Genomic DNA, 17,157 nt, shown 5'->3' on the forward strand with positions numbered 1-17,157 from the left:
ATTTAGTCCATCACTGTTCATTTGTTCAAACTGTAGATTTTGTTCAGGAAGAAAAACATGTTTGTGCTTTTGAGAATGGAATTAAGATAATTATTGACTAATTAATTGATTCATGGGTGGAAAGTGGCTGAAATGATGAGAGTAAAGAACAAGGTTGGGAAGCAGTAAATGTAGAATTAACAGATTTCTGTGTCAAATAGGAAATTCTTCTGGTATTTAAGATGCATAGTTTGGAGACAAAGCAGTTTGTTATTTAAAAGAAATAATATATTTTGACTGTCACTCTTGAAGTTTCAGGAGGAAACAGTCTGTAGTTATTGTTTCGAGCAGATCCACTGTGTGACTGCTTCAGGATCAAACTGGAAACTTATCTTTGGAAAAGGAACCAAACTGATTGTAAAGAGCAGTGAGTAGAAATCTTCAGTACGTAAAGTTAGTTACAGTTAGTTTGTTTATGGCAAGCAACATTTAGTATTTCCTTAACTTTGAAAGCTCAAATTCATACATTACATACTATACAAAACAAAACATTGTCACAGTCACAGTCATCTTTAAGTCTTGAAATTTCAATATTATTAAACATTATGTCCATCTCCATGTTAACACTCCTACAATGAGCGTTGTAGTGCCACTGTAAAGTCAGTGATAGAACAGACACTCATTTTGAAATATTTTTTCACTCAGAGAAATAGTCAGTAATAAAAATAACAACAATTAACCATCTAACTTTGGGCAGAATAAGTCAAACAATCAAACTGGTTGTAGACGATGTGATTAACTATACTGTTTTACTATACTAACGATACTGTGAGAAACTTCCCACAATATAATTTGTTCAGGACAGAAACACTCAGAGTTTGAGCTTCATCTTTGGTGGAGGCACAGAGAGTGGAAATGAATTCTGAATTCTGTGGAAAATCAAAGTCAAATACTATAAGAACATAATGTCCACCGCAGAATTAGTACACCCTTTTCCTGCTTTACTACGCAGTTAATTCTTGCATTGACAACTATTAACTGCCTGATGTTTTCTTTCTTACATATCATCATGTTTCATATATGAGAAATATCTTTTAAACAAGTGTTTATTTACGTTTTTAATTCTAGATTAATTTCTATACAGAGAGTGATATTTCTAAGATCTGTTTGTCTTTGTTGGCTCCGGATGTTTTTGCTGAGTCTGTTACCATTGTGTGAATAATGGAGTGAAGCTCCTCTTCGGCAGTGGAACAACTCTACATGTAGAAACAAGTAAGAAAAAAGAATTTTGGTTATTTTAAAAGGCTTCAGTTATATCGTAAATAAATAAATATATAGCAAGTGTAGATCAGTGAAACTCATTAAAAAGTTTACTTGTTAACTGGATTTTCTTGATGACAGACGGTGGTAGAACAAGCTGAAAATGCAAACACCTTCAATCTCCCTTCAGATAATACATCCAGACAAAATAAAATCCTGCCAAATGTTTGCAAGAAAGGTTTACCTGTTATTTTAGTGTTGATAGAATATATTTAAATCTTGTTTTAAGGTGCAAACACTTGCTTACTTGCGTCATTATGGTAAAAACAAACAGATTTCTTATTCCATTGATGGCAGGTCTGCAGATTTTATTACATTAATTTGACCCCTGTGGCTGAGATCAGAGTTCCTGTAGTTGTTGCCATCACGGTGTGACTGGCTCTGGAGTTTATAAAATCACCTTCAGTTCTGGCACTAAACTGACAGTTGAATCCAGTAAGTTTGTTTAATTTATTATCACCTAACAACTGATGGTTTATACCAGGTTTAAAGTAGTTAATTTCTCTAAAAGGCCTTTTTTTATCAGCACTAAATTCAGGTTTTGTTGGTTGCTCTCACTAAAACCAGTCAGCAGCTGGAGGCAGTTTTCATTCATCCTGTTGTTGTTGTGTGAATCTCGGAGGAGCAAAACTTCTCTTTGGCAGTGGAACAACTCTGTTGGTACAAAGCAGTAAGAAAATGACCTTCTTTAAAAATTTCTGAAGACAATAACTGTAGTTAATAATTGACTTCATAGTTTGTTGTCACTTCACTTTACTCAGTTTTTTGTCTGTAGAACCAAATGAGTTATTGTTTCCTTATAAAAGTGTAAACGTGTGTGTTAGAGAAAACACCTTTCAAACTCTGTATCAAAACTCTGTATCTGAAGCTTTTGCTTGGTGGTCGATCATGGTGTGACTGACTCTGGACTCAGAAAACTCAGCTTCGGAAGAGGAACCAAGTTAGTAATTGAAGCCTGTGAGTTAAAACTAATTTCACACAATAAGCAAAATCACATTCGTATTAAACTTTCAACATTTTTAGATTTGTGATATAATTCCATTTACTCAGTATCAGTTCTCCGCTTATCAACCAACCACATAACACTCACCAAACAAACGTCTGATGGCCTGTTGATCCAGACGTCAATCAAAATAGTGCCTAGAGCTTTCATCAGATATAACTTAAACCCAGAAATCTACAAAATAAAATCACAAATACAACAGAAAATACATACAAGTATCTTATGTTGTAAAGTATTTGAATGCAATAGTGTTTGTGGATCTGAGTTCTTGTTCAGACTTCCTGAACAGTGTGACTACAAGTGGCTACCAAAAACTCCAGTTTGGATCTGGAATTAAACTCATCGTCCGTGACAGTGAGTAAAAACTGTTTATTATTTAAAGACAAATAAAACGGCAGTATATTCAAATATAACTGATTCAGCACTTAATGTGAAAAAAAAAACATGAGTATACACACACACACACACACACACACACACACACACACACACACACACACACACACACACACACTGAGTTGCTCAGTGAGTTTATGTAATGAAACATCCCAGAGTGTGAATGACGGGACTGGAAGGCTGATGTTTGGACGAGGAACTGAGCTGAAAATACAAAACAGTAAGATAATGAAACACAGAACAACGAAATCAATCACTGAACATTTGCTAACTAATAATTCACCAAAGGCTGAAGCGTTAATAATAGATATTGTTTTTATAGCTATGAATATCAATAGCAGATTTGCTAAAAATGTAATTGCAGTTAAATGTGATGAAAAGCGCTGAAATGACAAATTAACAGAAAATTGGCAGAAAATGAAGTTTGGATAAATTAGTGTTTTTTACCAAAGGAAATGGCAGAAAGTGAAACTGTTTGTTAGACTAAATGAGTTGTTCAATCATTACTTTAACACTGATTGATATTTTATAGAAAAAACTCAGTCAAGTAAGAACAAGTTTTATTAATAGTATAAAAAGATGCACTTTCGAGACCATTTTACATTTGCTTTTGATTAGTTAATCAATTTAACCCTAAAGAATTTCTCTAATTAGAAAACTCAAAAATGTATAAAGAGAAAAAATAAACAAAGGCTTTAAAACCTTCGCTTCTTGTCAAGAAGAATCTCAGTTCTTGTTCAGACTTCCTGAACTGTGTGACTGATGGTGGCTTCCAAAAACTCCAGTTTGGATCTGGAATTAAACTCATCGTCCATGACAGTGAGTAAAAACTGTTTATTACAACTGACCCACAGAGTTCAAGAAACCTGAAGCAAAATTTAAAAAAAAACATGCGAGTTGTTGCATCAGTAAATAACATGAACTGACACTGGCACTGATAATGGCATTAAAAGCTTCTGTATCTCTATGGGAGAAATATCCAATGAAAATATTAAATTTACATATCGACTAATTTTTCGTGTTGTTTAACAGAAATATTGGAGGTCACTGTGGAAAATAAGCCCCTTATGTATTTGAAAGAGTTTGATAGGAGTCAGTTGCATCCTATCAACCCTGAATATAAAACAGACTAAGCCACAGATGCAACACTGAATAATTCATTTCCATCTATTAAAGGTCAGAGTTTATGTTTTACCCCAGAGTTTATGTGATTTCATTCACATTTCATAGTTACTGTAAAAGTTTAGGGCAGTTTTTAAGAGACTCTGTGTATTCTCAGTGTATTTACAGTGAAGTGTGACACTGTGTGAATTACGGTGGCAACAAACTGACTTTTGGATCAGGCACAAAGCTGATAGTTCACACCAGTAAGTCACTTTATCACTACATAGTTCATTTAAAGTTAATTTCCAGATAATCTGTGAACTAATGATTTTTATAGGGGCACAAATATTTCGAACAACTTTTATGTGAACGTTATTTGTTCTTAGAGTGAACTTATTAAGTTTAGTCAACTCTACTGTTCTTCTGTCGCATTTTAAATTGTCATATTTGACTCAGGTTTCCATTAATGCAGTTTCCATTTCCAAATAATTTATAAGTAAAATCAACGTAAAATATTTCTTTTTCTATTTCGTTTCCTTCCATTACAATGAAAAAATGCTTTAACTATTTGGACAAAGAAACAGGTTTTCTTTATTAGATTAAATCTTGAGATGATGAGTCACGAGAACGAAATGTTTTATCATGGAACTCATTTGTCAGTCAAATCCATCTGAGTGTACAGCTCCTCAGACAGAACAGAATCAACAGCAAATATTAGTTCATTAGTGAAAATCTACCATTTTGAAAACATGTGGAAATGTGTGACTGTGTTCATGTCTTGAATCAGCTGCTCAGTGAGTTTGTGTTCTGAAGTGTCTCAGTGTGTGAATGATGCGACTCGAAGGCTGATCTTTGGACGAGGAACTCGGCTAAAAATACAAAACAGTAAGATTTTACAGTCTTTAAAAGAACGCGGCTGAAATAAATTATTATATCATATATTACATATTAAAGCTTATTAACTGACAAGTTGAAAAAATGGAATTCAACTACAGAAGCTGTTTATCTGTGGTGAACAATGCAGCTGTAATTAGATATTGACAAACTGCTCTGTTGATCAGTTATCAATTAAAACTAATATTAAACACTGCAAAAACAAACCACAGGATGGTCACTGCAGGAACATGTAGATTATTTCTATGTGAAGATATCGCTTCATCTCACATTCGTGTCAATAAGTCAAATGTTGTAATAAGGAACAAAATATGCGAATGAGACCTGTGAACCAGCACATCAGTTAGAATATATGAACATGTCTGAAATCAGAATAACTGATGACACAGGTTTAACTGAAGTGTCACACAATCAGCACAGATAGTTAGAAACACAGCGACAGTATCAGGCTGCAGTTCTCGTTAAAGCTCTCACTGATGTGTGACTCAGTCCGGACTCCAAAAGATCTCGTTCGGATCAGGGATTCGTGTCTCAGTGGAAACCAGTGAGTCCAGTTTCAGTTCACTCAGCAGCTGATTGGTCAGTGAGTTGTCATGTTCATGGTTAAATGTGCAGGTGAAACTGGACTCGTGTCCTTTTCACGTCAGTTTTTATGAATCTGCTGCTGTTTTCACTTAAAACGTTTCAAATCTAAAATGAGCTTGAACCAGAGACTTCGTTAATATTGTTTTAATAAACATTAACATTCTTCATGACAGACTCACAAACACATACACAAAACCATCAGCTGAGACACATTTCACACAAAAACAAGTCAAGCAGCAAAATCTAGTGGATAAAACGACAGACAACACACATCACGTGACACACACGCCACAAAACTACAAAATACCAATTACTGTGCTAAAAGTTAACACATGTAGTTTAACACTGAAATTCTAGTTCCTGTGAAATGACTCCATGTTCACTGGTCGTCGGTGTGCGTCCTGTCAGCAGGTTATTGTTGAGCTTTCATGCAGAGTGTGAATAGTAACAACCTGAAAGTGATTTTTGGTTCAGGAATTCGACTGAGAATTCAAACACGTGAGTAGAAAGTTTTATAAAAAGTTGTCTTAGTTTGTTTTTGTGCTGTTGTTTGTTTATCAGCTGGAACAACTTGAACATGTTTCTCTTCACATACGACAATAACTGAATTACACACGTAGAGTAAATGATAGGGAAGGAAGCTGTGTTTGTTCTCTGAAACTGTTCATGTTGCTTTCAGCTGATTTAACATGTTATTGTCAAACACCATAAATCAGCTGATCAGTGTCAGTGTCATCTGGTCTGTTGAGACGGACAAACAGTTTGTTTACAGACACAAACAGATGTTTGTTATTTACTGATAAACCTCCATCTGTGTTTGTGTTGAAGCGTTTGTTGTTGAACAGTTGTAATTAGTAAAATCATGACGTGATCGCGATGCCGTTCATGTTGATTCAGTTCATGCAGTTTGTCATATGTCAGAACACGCTAACATCAGTGGCAGTGACTCATGCACTGATGTACTGACACATGGTTGGACAGTAACACTGATAATCTGAGCTGCTGGAATCCATTTAACTCTCCAATCAGCTGATCCATGAACACGTCATCAGTGTTTCTGTTGCAGTTACTGTACCTGTCTGTGGAAAGCTGCTGTTTTCACATCGAACTCAAACCATGAGGCAAATATTTGAAAACTGAACCGAGAGCCACTGAAGCTGTGACCATTTTTGATCAGATGTTCAGTCAATTTGTGAAGTATGAATAATGAAATCATATTTCCAGCCCTGTCATTTGAAAAAGACGCCAACAAACAAACACCTGAATCATCCGCAGCAGCAGAGTTTTTGTGGGGGCGTGAATGTCTGTGTGACAGGTGGATGGAAAATGACGTTCGGCCGTGGGATCAGATTAACTGTGTTTCTGAGTGAGTCCAGCTTTTATTAAAGGATTAGGATCCAAGTGTAATAAGCGATAAACAACAACGAATGAAGAGACACTGTGAAACAGCCTGAGTCTGGTGTGTGCAGTGTTCGGTTTAATGAAGCAGCTCCACTGGTTTTTGAATGCTGCTGATTTACTGTGTGAATAGTAACAGCTACAAACTCCTGTTTGGATCTGGGGTCACAGTCACAGTGTCGTCACGTAAGTTTACTCAGATAATCTGTGTTAGAAAGAGCTGGGTGTTAAAATCCGACTGGTTACTGATTAATAATCACTGTTACTGTCAGAGCTTTTCCTCAGTAATCAATCACTTTCAAATGAATTTTCACTGTTAAGAGTTAAAATCCCAGATAATCACATCTGATCACATTTATACAAGTTAAACTATTCTAAACAGAACAGGACATAACACAAAGCTTTAGACTGATAAAAATATGTAATGATGATGATGATGATGATGATGATGTAATCTTAGTAAAGTGAGTCTGTGCTGTTCAGAGGACGAACGTGTTTAAGCAAACGGACAAACTTTAAACTAAACCAGTCGTTTGGTGAAAAGGAGACGAAAGTAAAATAAGCAAAATGCAGAGAAAATATTTAACTTCCTTTAAATAACAGAGACACAAAATAAAATCCATAGTTAACTATGTTTAAAGATACACACACATATAAACCACCTCCCTCACTCAGTCCACTGGGTTTTTGCTGGGAGATAAATGTGTGTGTGAATAACATCAGGACTGTGTTTGGATCAGGAATCAAACTAATCATCATCACAAGTAAGTGTGAGGAAATATTTCCCTCAGATTTTAATGTGAGATTGAAACTCACACAATCTGCTGTAAAAGACGTTTAGTATCATGTGACACTAAGCTGCTGAGAGAAGGCTCATCGATCTCGGTCTCTTCAGCCGCGTCGGTTAAATCACACAAACGTTTAAAACTCGTTGAAACTGTGCTTTGATGTTAACGCTTGAATGTTTCTGATTCTTCGTATGTAGAAGTTTTATTGAACAAACAAAATGCGAACCTCAGGAACTTAAACCAGTTCTATTTGTACAACACAACAACAATGTGTGACACAGTCCGGAGTCGCCAAGCTCCTGTTTGGTGCTGGAACCAAAGTTCAGGTAGAAAAACGTAAGTTAACAAATATCACACAGGTGTTCATGGAAATTTCCTTTACAGTGGAATTTTTATTATTAACAAGGTTTAAAACTCAAACTTTAACATCTCACAGTAAAACAAAGCGAGTGTTAGGTTGTGTGTTGAGTGGCATGAATCCTGTTGAACCCGGTGAAACCTGCAGTTCACATTCAAACAAACAAACACTTAAAATAACCAAGACTCATGGTTCGTGCAGCGTTGAGAGGGACTCTTCATGTTGAAGTCCTGGACTGGTTTTTGTTACTGGTTTAGTTCCTGTGTGAATAACAACAACTTCAGAATCGTGTTTGGATCTGGGATCAGACTGAGAGTTCTGTCACGTGAGTGACATTTAACACGTGAACGTGAAAAACGGCCGCAGGGATTTTGTTTTTGGACGATGTTCAGTCCAAAGTTCAACATTTAGATTACACACGTCTCTTGTTGCAGACTCACAACATTCATGTGACACTAACAGAAACTTTAAATGAAGGTAGAAACACACACTGACTCACAGAGACACACACAGACGTAGGCCTGAGAGAAATCACTAAATAACTGTATTTAGCATCTTGTGTTTGTTGTTTGTGTCAAATCTTAAACTTTTACAAAACGGAAATGAAAAGTTAAACTTGTCACTTTCTGACAGCTGACAGCTGTACAATGACAGAACTAGTTATTTCAGTATATTATAGCTTTTCAGAGTCAGTGTTAATAATAATAATAATCTATGAAGGTAATTTTTTCATTAAAAGTCTTTAATATTAATAAAAATGAAAAGCTAAAATTAACATGCAGTTGCTGTTTTTCCCGTCGGAGGAAACTTTATTTATTTATTCAACAGTAACAATAAAAACGTCACAGTACAAAGTGAATTATGTTCCATTTACATTTGATCAGGAAGTAAAACCTGATATTCTGACACTGAGCCGAGCAGTAACCGTCCAACACAACAACAATGTGCGACACAGCTCGGAGGAAACACACTGACGTTTGCTGCTGGAGCTAAACTCACGGTGGAAGAACGTGAGCCATCAAACATCCAGTGAAAATATAAATCCTGATTTATCGTCCACGGAGACGTTAGTGTTGAGATTAACCTCAAAGTCAAGAGGATTTTATTTTACTGTGCAAAACAAAATAAACTGTGTTGAAGCTTTGCTCAGAGACCACGGAGTCACACAGTTAAAAACCAATATACAAAAGATTATTAGATTATTAGATTTTATACTATAGGTATACTGAATATATGAATAAATACACATCTAAAAATAAAAAAACTCTTAAATGTAGTAAAGTCTGTCCTTTCTCAATCAATGAATTTCACTTCACTTCCAGCAGCTTCGTAAAGATCACATAAAAACTGTTCTTTGACTTTTATGACTTTTTATTTTCATGAACTGGACAAAAGTACACTGACACGTTTTTAACAGACTTCAGATTCTATCAATTAAGAAAAACTAAAAATGTGCCTCTAACATGGAAGCTGAGTGTAAACGAGCAGATGGATGTTGGATGTGGATGTTTCAGGCTGTGTTTCAGTCACTGTGCGTCTGTGAGTGACTTCTTCTTCTTTGGATTCTGGTGCAGTTTGAGTTTTTCTTTTTCCTTTTCAGTCACAGTGGCTGTCACTTCCCATCTTTAACTCGCTCTTTTCCCAAAAGACCTGAACAGAAAACAGAAATGAAGCCGAGCGACTGGGAAACTTCAGATTTCATCACACTGATGCGTCGTTTCGCTGCAAATCTTTGGACTTTGTTCTTGTGAGTTTATGTGTTGTTCTTCTTCTTTTGTGTCTTTCAGGGGAGGAATTCTTACCGTCCTACTACAAACTGTCAGATGGTAACACCACCGCATGCCTGGCCACTGGTTTCAGCAGATACAACGCAACGGAGAAACATGAAACCTATGGAAGCAACTTCAGTAAGACAGAGGCCGTTCGGATCTCAGAGGACTCTCTGTACAACAGCGTGATTCTGTTTGTAAAGGCTGAAGACGGAGACAAATGTGAAGAAGATACAAAAGGTAAGATACATCATCTTTATCAGAACATTCATCACTCAGACTTATAATAAATAAACATGATTTATAAACACTAAGAGAAAAACGTGTGAGCGGTGTATGAATAATTACAATAAATGGTAAAAATGATAGAGATTATAAAGGAAACCTGATTTTGTATCTTCACACCATTTGCTCAGTGTTTTGATCAGTGATGTGTGAATCTGAGTCATCACAGTCACAGCTGATCACTGCTCTGATCTGTTTCAGGGGAAACTGGGTCTGTTCAGTGTGGAGACATTTTGGAACCAGGTTTGTACTGAATCTCACTGAACAGGTTAAAAGTGTCAAAGCTCTGTTTGGTTTTTGGCTTCATCTTTGTGTGTTTGTTGTTGTTGTTTGCAGGTGTGACTGTGAACACAGTGTCTCTGACCATCCTGTGCCTCAGACTGCTCTTCCTCAAGACCGTCGTCTTCAACGTCCTGATGACTCTGCGGCTGTGGATCAGTCAGTGTGAGTACGAGTCCACAGCATGAGCCTGTGTCCGAGACGACAGCCTTTCAGTCAAACTTTCCATCCATGTCTGAACTGAGAAAAATCATTTGGATCATTAATAATGAGCATCAGATTTATTTTCAGCCTTAAATTTCTTCCACTTTTTGATCTCATGTCTACATGTCAATAACACTCAACACTTCCTGCCCAGATTTTTCAGATTAAAAGCCTACTAGCATCTTAAAAGACATAATCCCTCCCTTCCCCGGGAGACTTTTAATGTGAAACATCAGTAGGAAGTGGTGAGCTTGACTGACAGTAACAACACTTAAAAATCAAACAAAGTGAAATAAAGTCTGTTTCATTTAAAACTCGCCTTTTGTTTCGGTCGTTTCTCCGTCGTTCACACCAGCGATGACGACCTCGTGCTCTCAGATGATCGGTCAAACCTCGGATTGCGTTTATAGGGAGGTTCCTCTCCCGGGGCTGTGGTGAAGGTTGATGGTGAAGGAAGAAAAAAAATATCAGTCAATAAAAACCTCAGAGAACCTGAATAATAATCCAGTATCAACCCAGTCTCTCACCACACAAAATGTGGATTCATAAAGATTTTGAGGTGGATGGTTGAAACAAAGACAAGATGGTGGTTTTGGTTGAACTGTTAATTAAACCTGTCTCATGCTTCAGGTCAGCGTAGGCTTGTCCTATAATTTAACTGGGACCAGAACCTAAACCGAGAGCTGAGCTGTCCAAACGGTGTCAGTCCTATGTGAAGATAATTGTTAGGAGACAGGGTTGGCACTGTGGACACAATTTATGGTGCACAGTGCAGGGGAAGGACACATGAAGACAGAATTTTACGCAGCGTCGTCCATGAGTCGTAAGACAAGTTTCATCTAAACTACTGATGTGAAGGAGAAAATCAAGGTGAACCTCAGAGTTATTATCTCAAGATTTTTGTTTTTTATGAACAAAAATTCCTTTGATGTTTTCGACATTAGTATTTCGTTCTACAGTCCCGACATTTTCTGGTTAAAAATAAAAAAAGATGAAAAAGCTCTTGAATTCTTCACCTTTGATGAAAAAATGTTTAATCACTGATTCACATTTTCTGTCGACAACTTTCTGGAGCTTCCTGTTCAACGTGCGTCGTAGTTTTGAAAAACTGTTCACGTTCTGTTTTCAGTTCATTTGATTAAATCTGCATCTCTTGATTCTTGTGTGATAAACTTTCATTTCATATTTTTTTCTTCTTTTGTCTTTTAGGAACACAAAAAGACGACGATGACGAGTTGGCAAACGACTTTCTGAACACGGAAACATCGAGTCACTGAGCAGCACTGTGCCTCTATCATGTATAATAACATGTAAATATCATATGAGCTGTTCATCATACACCTGTTAACATCATCTCTCTGTGTGACACAAGTTTTCCTGTGATTTTCTTGATTTTTTGCGTCTTATTATCGGCGATGCTGTTTTGATGATGGAGTTTTTCCTCTTTCTGTCCTGCTGATGTAAATATCACACTGATCGTCCTGCTTTCACTGAAAAACAGCTGTGAGACATTTCCTGTGTGACGTTACAATAAACCCTGAACAACAGACTGAATCTCTGTCCTGTTCTTTATTCTATAACTCTTTGTGTTGGCTTGACATTGGCTCCACTTGCCCCACAGCTGCATCTGAAGATGAGAAATATCAAATCAAGCAACATTTTTAAAGGCTCTTTGTCTGAGTAAAAAATGTGTTTGATTACTGAAACATTCAGAACTAAAATGGGGTTTGTTACAGAGCGGTGGGATTTTAAAAGGCCCAATGAGAGTTTTCAGAAATCAGGTTTTTATTGTCACTTTGCTGTACATACAACTGCAGCGTAGACAAAATGAGACAGTGTTTCCTGGGATCAGGAGAGTGAAGGTCAAAGCAAAAGAAATTGTAATAATAAATACTACATAAGTACTAAGTATAGGTAAGTAAGAAAAAGAAAACAGCCCACTGGAACCCCTGCAAACAGCCCCGACCCCCCCTCCCCACCCCCCGCCTTAGTTCTAATGAAATGCTGTCATTAGAACTAAAGGAGCACAAACCAGGAAGCTGCTGTGTTTGTGGACTCATGTCAGATAATATGGAAACAGAGGAACTGATTTCTGATCAGCAGATGAACACAGAGATTATCAGAATATGAAAGAGACATGTTCATGTTCTGTGCGTCATCAGGATGAGTCATGTGATCAGAAAACCAATTGTTTCTGTGAACAGTGAGTCAGACTGTGGTATCAGAGTGTGTCTGTGAACGCACCAGCAGTGTGAAACCTGCAGGTTTACAGGAACAAGTCCTGAACACTTTACATGTTCCACTGTTTTCCTTTCGTTTCGAGACACAGGTGTCGAATGAGATTGTTCCTGTTCTGACCTTCACCCTGAAACTCAGACAGAGGAACATTTACTTTAACCTCCTGAGGTTCATTCGTAAAATCAGACCGAAGGCCGTCAGTCCAGACCTGCACAGACCTGAGATCAGCCGTGGTGAGCAGTGCTTTTAAATGTGGGAAGAGATAAAGTGACTCATCACATCACAGTGATGAGAAGCACATTTATCTGCTGTAATGAAACACAGCTCAGTGATGGAGCGTGCAGGAGAATAAAGGAGATCACAGTGAAACGCACACGATGGTCGACTGTTCAGTCACGTTCCCGTCCTGAGAGAAGAACCCCACTGTTCAAAGTCAGACTGCTGCCTTCCAGATCTTTGTTAAGATTAAGATCAAGATTAAGATTAAGAGATACTTTACTAATCCCCGTGGGGAAATTCGTTTGTAGCAGCAGTTCACAAGGAGACAATAACTACACTCTGTAAAGGAAAAATAAACTTGGAAAAGAAACACATTATATACAGGAGGGAGTCTTATATACACATACATACACACATAGCAGCAGACAAGTGCACAGACATATGAGACTGGACAGTTTGAAATTCAGCACCATTACATGTTTGTGAGCAGAGAGGTGAACTGGAATTATGGGACCTTCAGAATAAAATGCATTTTGTCTCACCAGTGTTCAGAGAGAGTTTGAGACTCTGAGGAACATCGAGGACAGACGTGTTCCTCATTTAGCTTCAGCTGGAGAGAAGCCGGACGGAAACAAGACAGTGTCGTCTGTATGAAGATGGACACTGTGTTACTGTATGTGTATAACAATAAGAATAATAATAATTATTATATATATTTTATAAATTTCTCTAGAAAAGATTATAATTTTTTTGGAACCACACAATGGAACCACTAACATTAATGATGGTTCAGTTCTAATGAAGTGTCTCATTAGAACATAAACAGTTGTTTTATTTTTCAGTTTTGAAATTACAGAATTAATCTCTATTTTCACAGATAAATATGCATTTATAAATTCACACGGCACATAAAAAAAAATCTATATTTTCAAAGAAGAGTCACAAAGAACAGAAATGTAAAACTTTCATGTGATTTATTTTGTTATTTGACGTGGAGTGAACATCTCATCTGCTTTCCTGTGTCTTTATTCTTTTCTGCTTCGTAGTTCTGTGGTGGTCGGTAACTGCAACTTTACATTTTACTATGTTTACCTGTGACTTTTTGTAGTTTTGTGAGATTTAATTCATCTCGTATCATCAGCTTCCAATTCAAATGGCGCAGCCGTTGATGTTAGTGATTCTTTCCTTTCCTGCTCTGACGAACTGAAATGTTGCTGCTGAAAAACCCTGAAATGTGAAACTGAGAAACACTCTTCATGTGGAAAAAGTTCAGTCATTTCCTTCGTTGTCAGTTTCTCAGCAACAGCTCGACCTGTCCATCAACGCTCAGCTCAGCTCATCTGTGAAGCTTCGTCTCTGAGTTCGTTTGTTGCTCGTGTGTTGTTGTGTTGTCGTCCTGAGGCCTGAGCAGCTCGGTGACGCCTCCACATGCTGCTGATGTTAAATGTGAATAATAAAATGACTGAGACCGATCATTGATCAGTGATTGTGATCAGCAGAGCAGCTTGAACTGGAACGAGCTGCGATTCTCGCTGTGGTTTCCTGTTTGTTCTGCTGCACAAAACACAACAGCAACACAGAGATAAGAGAGTGTGTGTGTCTGCACTCACTCTTCCGTCTTTGTGAGGACCAGTCAGAGTTTTTGACCTTGAGTCTGAGAAGTTTTAACTTCAGCAGTACATTTAAATATTGAATTTACTGTTGCAGTGTTTGGCATGAAGTACGTGTCAGGTCCAGCACTTTGGTTTCAGTGACAAATGTAGTGGCTGCATGAATTATGTCCACAGGTGACATTTTTCCAGGTGAATGAAACGCTGCGTTCATGGACCAAACACAGGGTGAAGGGTGGTTTCACATCCTGAGGCCTGCGTCATGCTAATGGTCAATGTTTGAGCTAAATGTTAATTAAATTAACGAGTGCTTCGAGTCACCTCTGGCAACAGGGTCCCAGTTCACCAGAGAACATTAGAGCCAGTGAGAACGTTGTGTTTCTCTGTGTGTTCTGAAGTTGCTTTTTCAGGTGAAGTTTTTCTGGACATTTGTCTCTGTCTTTGTTTCTGTCCACAGGACAGAACACAGAGATCCAGTTACTGTCAAAGCACAAACTCAGGGACTTAAAAAACAGAAAAACAGCTTTAACTGATGATGATGAAACAAAAGGCAGATGAAGGAGAATTCTCGCTCATCAGTGTGTGACTGACGCTGTGATGAAGGTTTTTGTTTGCTGAAGTTTACAGTTATAAAAACATTGATTCAGATCACTGATCGCTGAATGTGTGTCATCACTTCCAGGTTACACAGCCAGACTGAATGGAAACAATGAAAACCACAGAGTGAACGCACAGCTGTGTGTGAGTGTGTGTGTGTGTGTGTGTGTGTGTGTGTGTGTGTGTGTGTGTGTGTGTGTGTGTGTGTGTGTGTGTGTGTGTGTGTGTGTGTGTGCCCACTTCCACTCCACCTGTTTTCCACTGGCACCTTCCCACAGTCTCTGTGTTAATTTCAATATTTCTAAAATGAATTGATTTGTTTTTGTTTTTAATGTTACAGCACAAACAGAACAGTAAACAATCGTCTCCTGCATTTAAACACTGACTGAAGGGTTTTCAGCTGTACATGTACTGACATGTGCACAGTACAGAGTTTACAGGTCAGAGGTCGTCCATTCATCCAGAGGAGTCTGAGCAGGTTTTGGGTCTGCGGTGTGAAGTGACTCATGGCTCTGTGACGCTGCTGTCCATGTCTGTCCACACTTACTGCACTGTGTGGACAGTGTTGTGGACTGGGTCTGAGGTTTGGGCCTTGTGTTTCCAGTGAAGTTAGACACAGTGATGTTTTAAACAATAGTGTTTCTCCAGCTGTTTGTGTTCACCATGACAGAGCTCCTGTGCACAAAGCAGCTTCATCAAGAAAAGGTCTTCCCAGTTTGGTGTGGACGAACTGGACTGGACTCCACAGAGTCCTGACCTCAGCCCCATCCAGCGCCTTTGGGCTGAACTGGAACATGGACTGGGAGTTAGACCTGATCACCAGCATCAGTGCTGGACCTCACTGAGGAGTGGAAGCTGTCAGAGCAGCACGTTAATGAACGTGGAGTCATGATCTCATGCTAAAGTGTCATGTTTGGACCATGTGAAGCTGAGACTGAGCAGCCAGGGTTCAGTTTGATCAAAGAGGAGTCTGTTGTCAGCAGGAAACAGGAAGTGTGAGCACGTTGTTGCGGTGGTGTGAGGACCTGCTGTCCTCGTGTCGGGCCGTCCTCTGCTTTACGGCAGCACACGTCCAAATTCTACAGTGAACCTGGAGTTTGGGGACATTTGCTTTTTCACATTCAGTGGTTCAGACTTTCTGATCCTTCCTGTCAGTGGCTGAGATCTGGTGAGATGCACAACCTGGACACTGTCTCACACCTGAGTGTGTGCTCAGGTGTGACTTGTCCACAAACACATGAAATCATCATCATCAGCATCTGGACATCGACATTTTCACATGTTCAGACCAGAAGAGTCAAAACTTAGAGGTGAACACACCGAGACATCACTCTGTTTAAAGACTGAACGTGATCAAACCGAAGCGTTTAAGTTCATCACTGATCTTCATTAAATGAGAACATGAAGGGTGAAGTGAATGAATGAATATTAAGAAAAGTATAAAAGAGACAGAGCTACAGGTAAATATCGACTTTATCTGCAAACAAACAGAAAAGTTCACTTTCATAAAGGTTTAAATTATAAGCTGCAGTTATGTGGAGGTGTTAGCATCTGCGATCTGATTGGCTGCTGCTGCTGCTGGAAAATCTTCTGCCTCATTGTTTCCACAGGATGTGGTCGCTCGATGTGATCGAGCTGCACGAAGACGCCTGCGTCACAGACGAAGGCGGCGGCGGTTTCAGCCTCAAAGCCTGCAGGGACAGGATGTGTGTGTGTGTGTGTGTGTGTGTGCGTGTGTGTGTGTGTGTGTGTGTGTGTGTGTGTGTGGGCGGGGAAATTGAGGTCAGGTGGAGCTGAGGTGAAGACCCATCATCAGGTGTGGCCTCAGAATCAGAGTGAGAAAACAGATCAGACGCCTAAATATAAACCCTCGCTGAAGCAGGTCACACCGTTCATCTCCTCACCTCATAAATATGTCACTATATATTTTCCTTACATGTTCAGGTGTAACGACACCAGGTGGACACACAAACACCTGCTCAGGGCCTGAAGCCACCACTCAGCCTTTCCACTCAGCTTCTGCTGTTTTTTAATTCATTGTCATTTTTCTGATCCTTTTCTGTCAGTTTTCGTTCCCATAACATCACTGTGCAATTTTTCTCTTCTTCTTACAGTCACTTTAATTTATTAA

The 17,157-nt window shown here is 38.5% G+C and overlaps 1 protein-coding gene across 1 annotated transcript in view; it reads left to right on the forward strand.

Moving 5' to 3' along the window:
* The window catches only part of LOC121193496 (M1-specific T cell receptor alpha chain-like), a 41,447-nt gene extending 29,536 nt beyond the window's left edge, over positions 1-11,911 (forward strand). The window contains exons 3-6 of the mRNA XM_041055856.1: positions 9,613-9,834; positions 10,081-10,122; positions 10,216-10,323; positions 11,572-11,911. Coding sequence (XP_040911790.1) covers positions 9,613-9,834; positions 10,081-10,122; positions 10,216-10,323; positions 11,572-11,573 — 374 coding nt within the window. The 3' untranslated portion in view covers positions 11,574-11,911. The remainder of the gene's footprint in view (positions 1-9,612; positions 9,835-10,080; positions 10,123-10,215; positions 10,324-11,571) is intronic.
* Positions 11,912-17,157: the final 5,246 nt, after the last annotated feature.

Source organism: Toxotes jaculatrix, chromosome 14 (assembly GCF_017976425.1).
Source record: "Toxotes jaculatrix isolate fToxJac2 chromosome 14, fToxJac2.pri, whole genome shotgun sequence".
In the NCBI taxonomy this organism is placed as follows: domain Eukaryota; kingdom Metazoa; phylum Chordata; class Actinopteri; family Toxotidae; genus Toxotes; species Toxotes jaculatrix.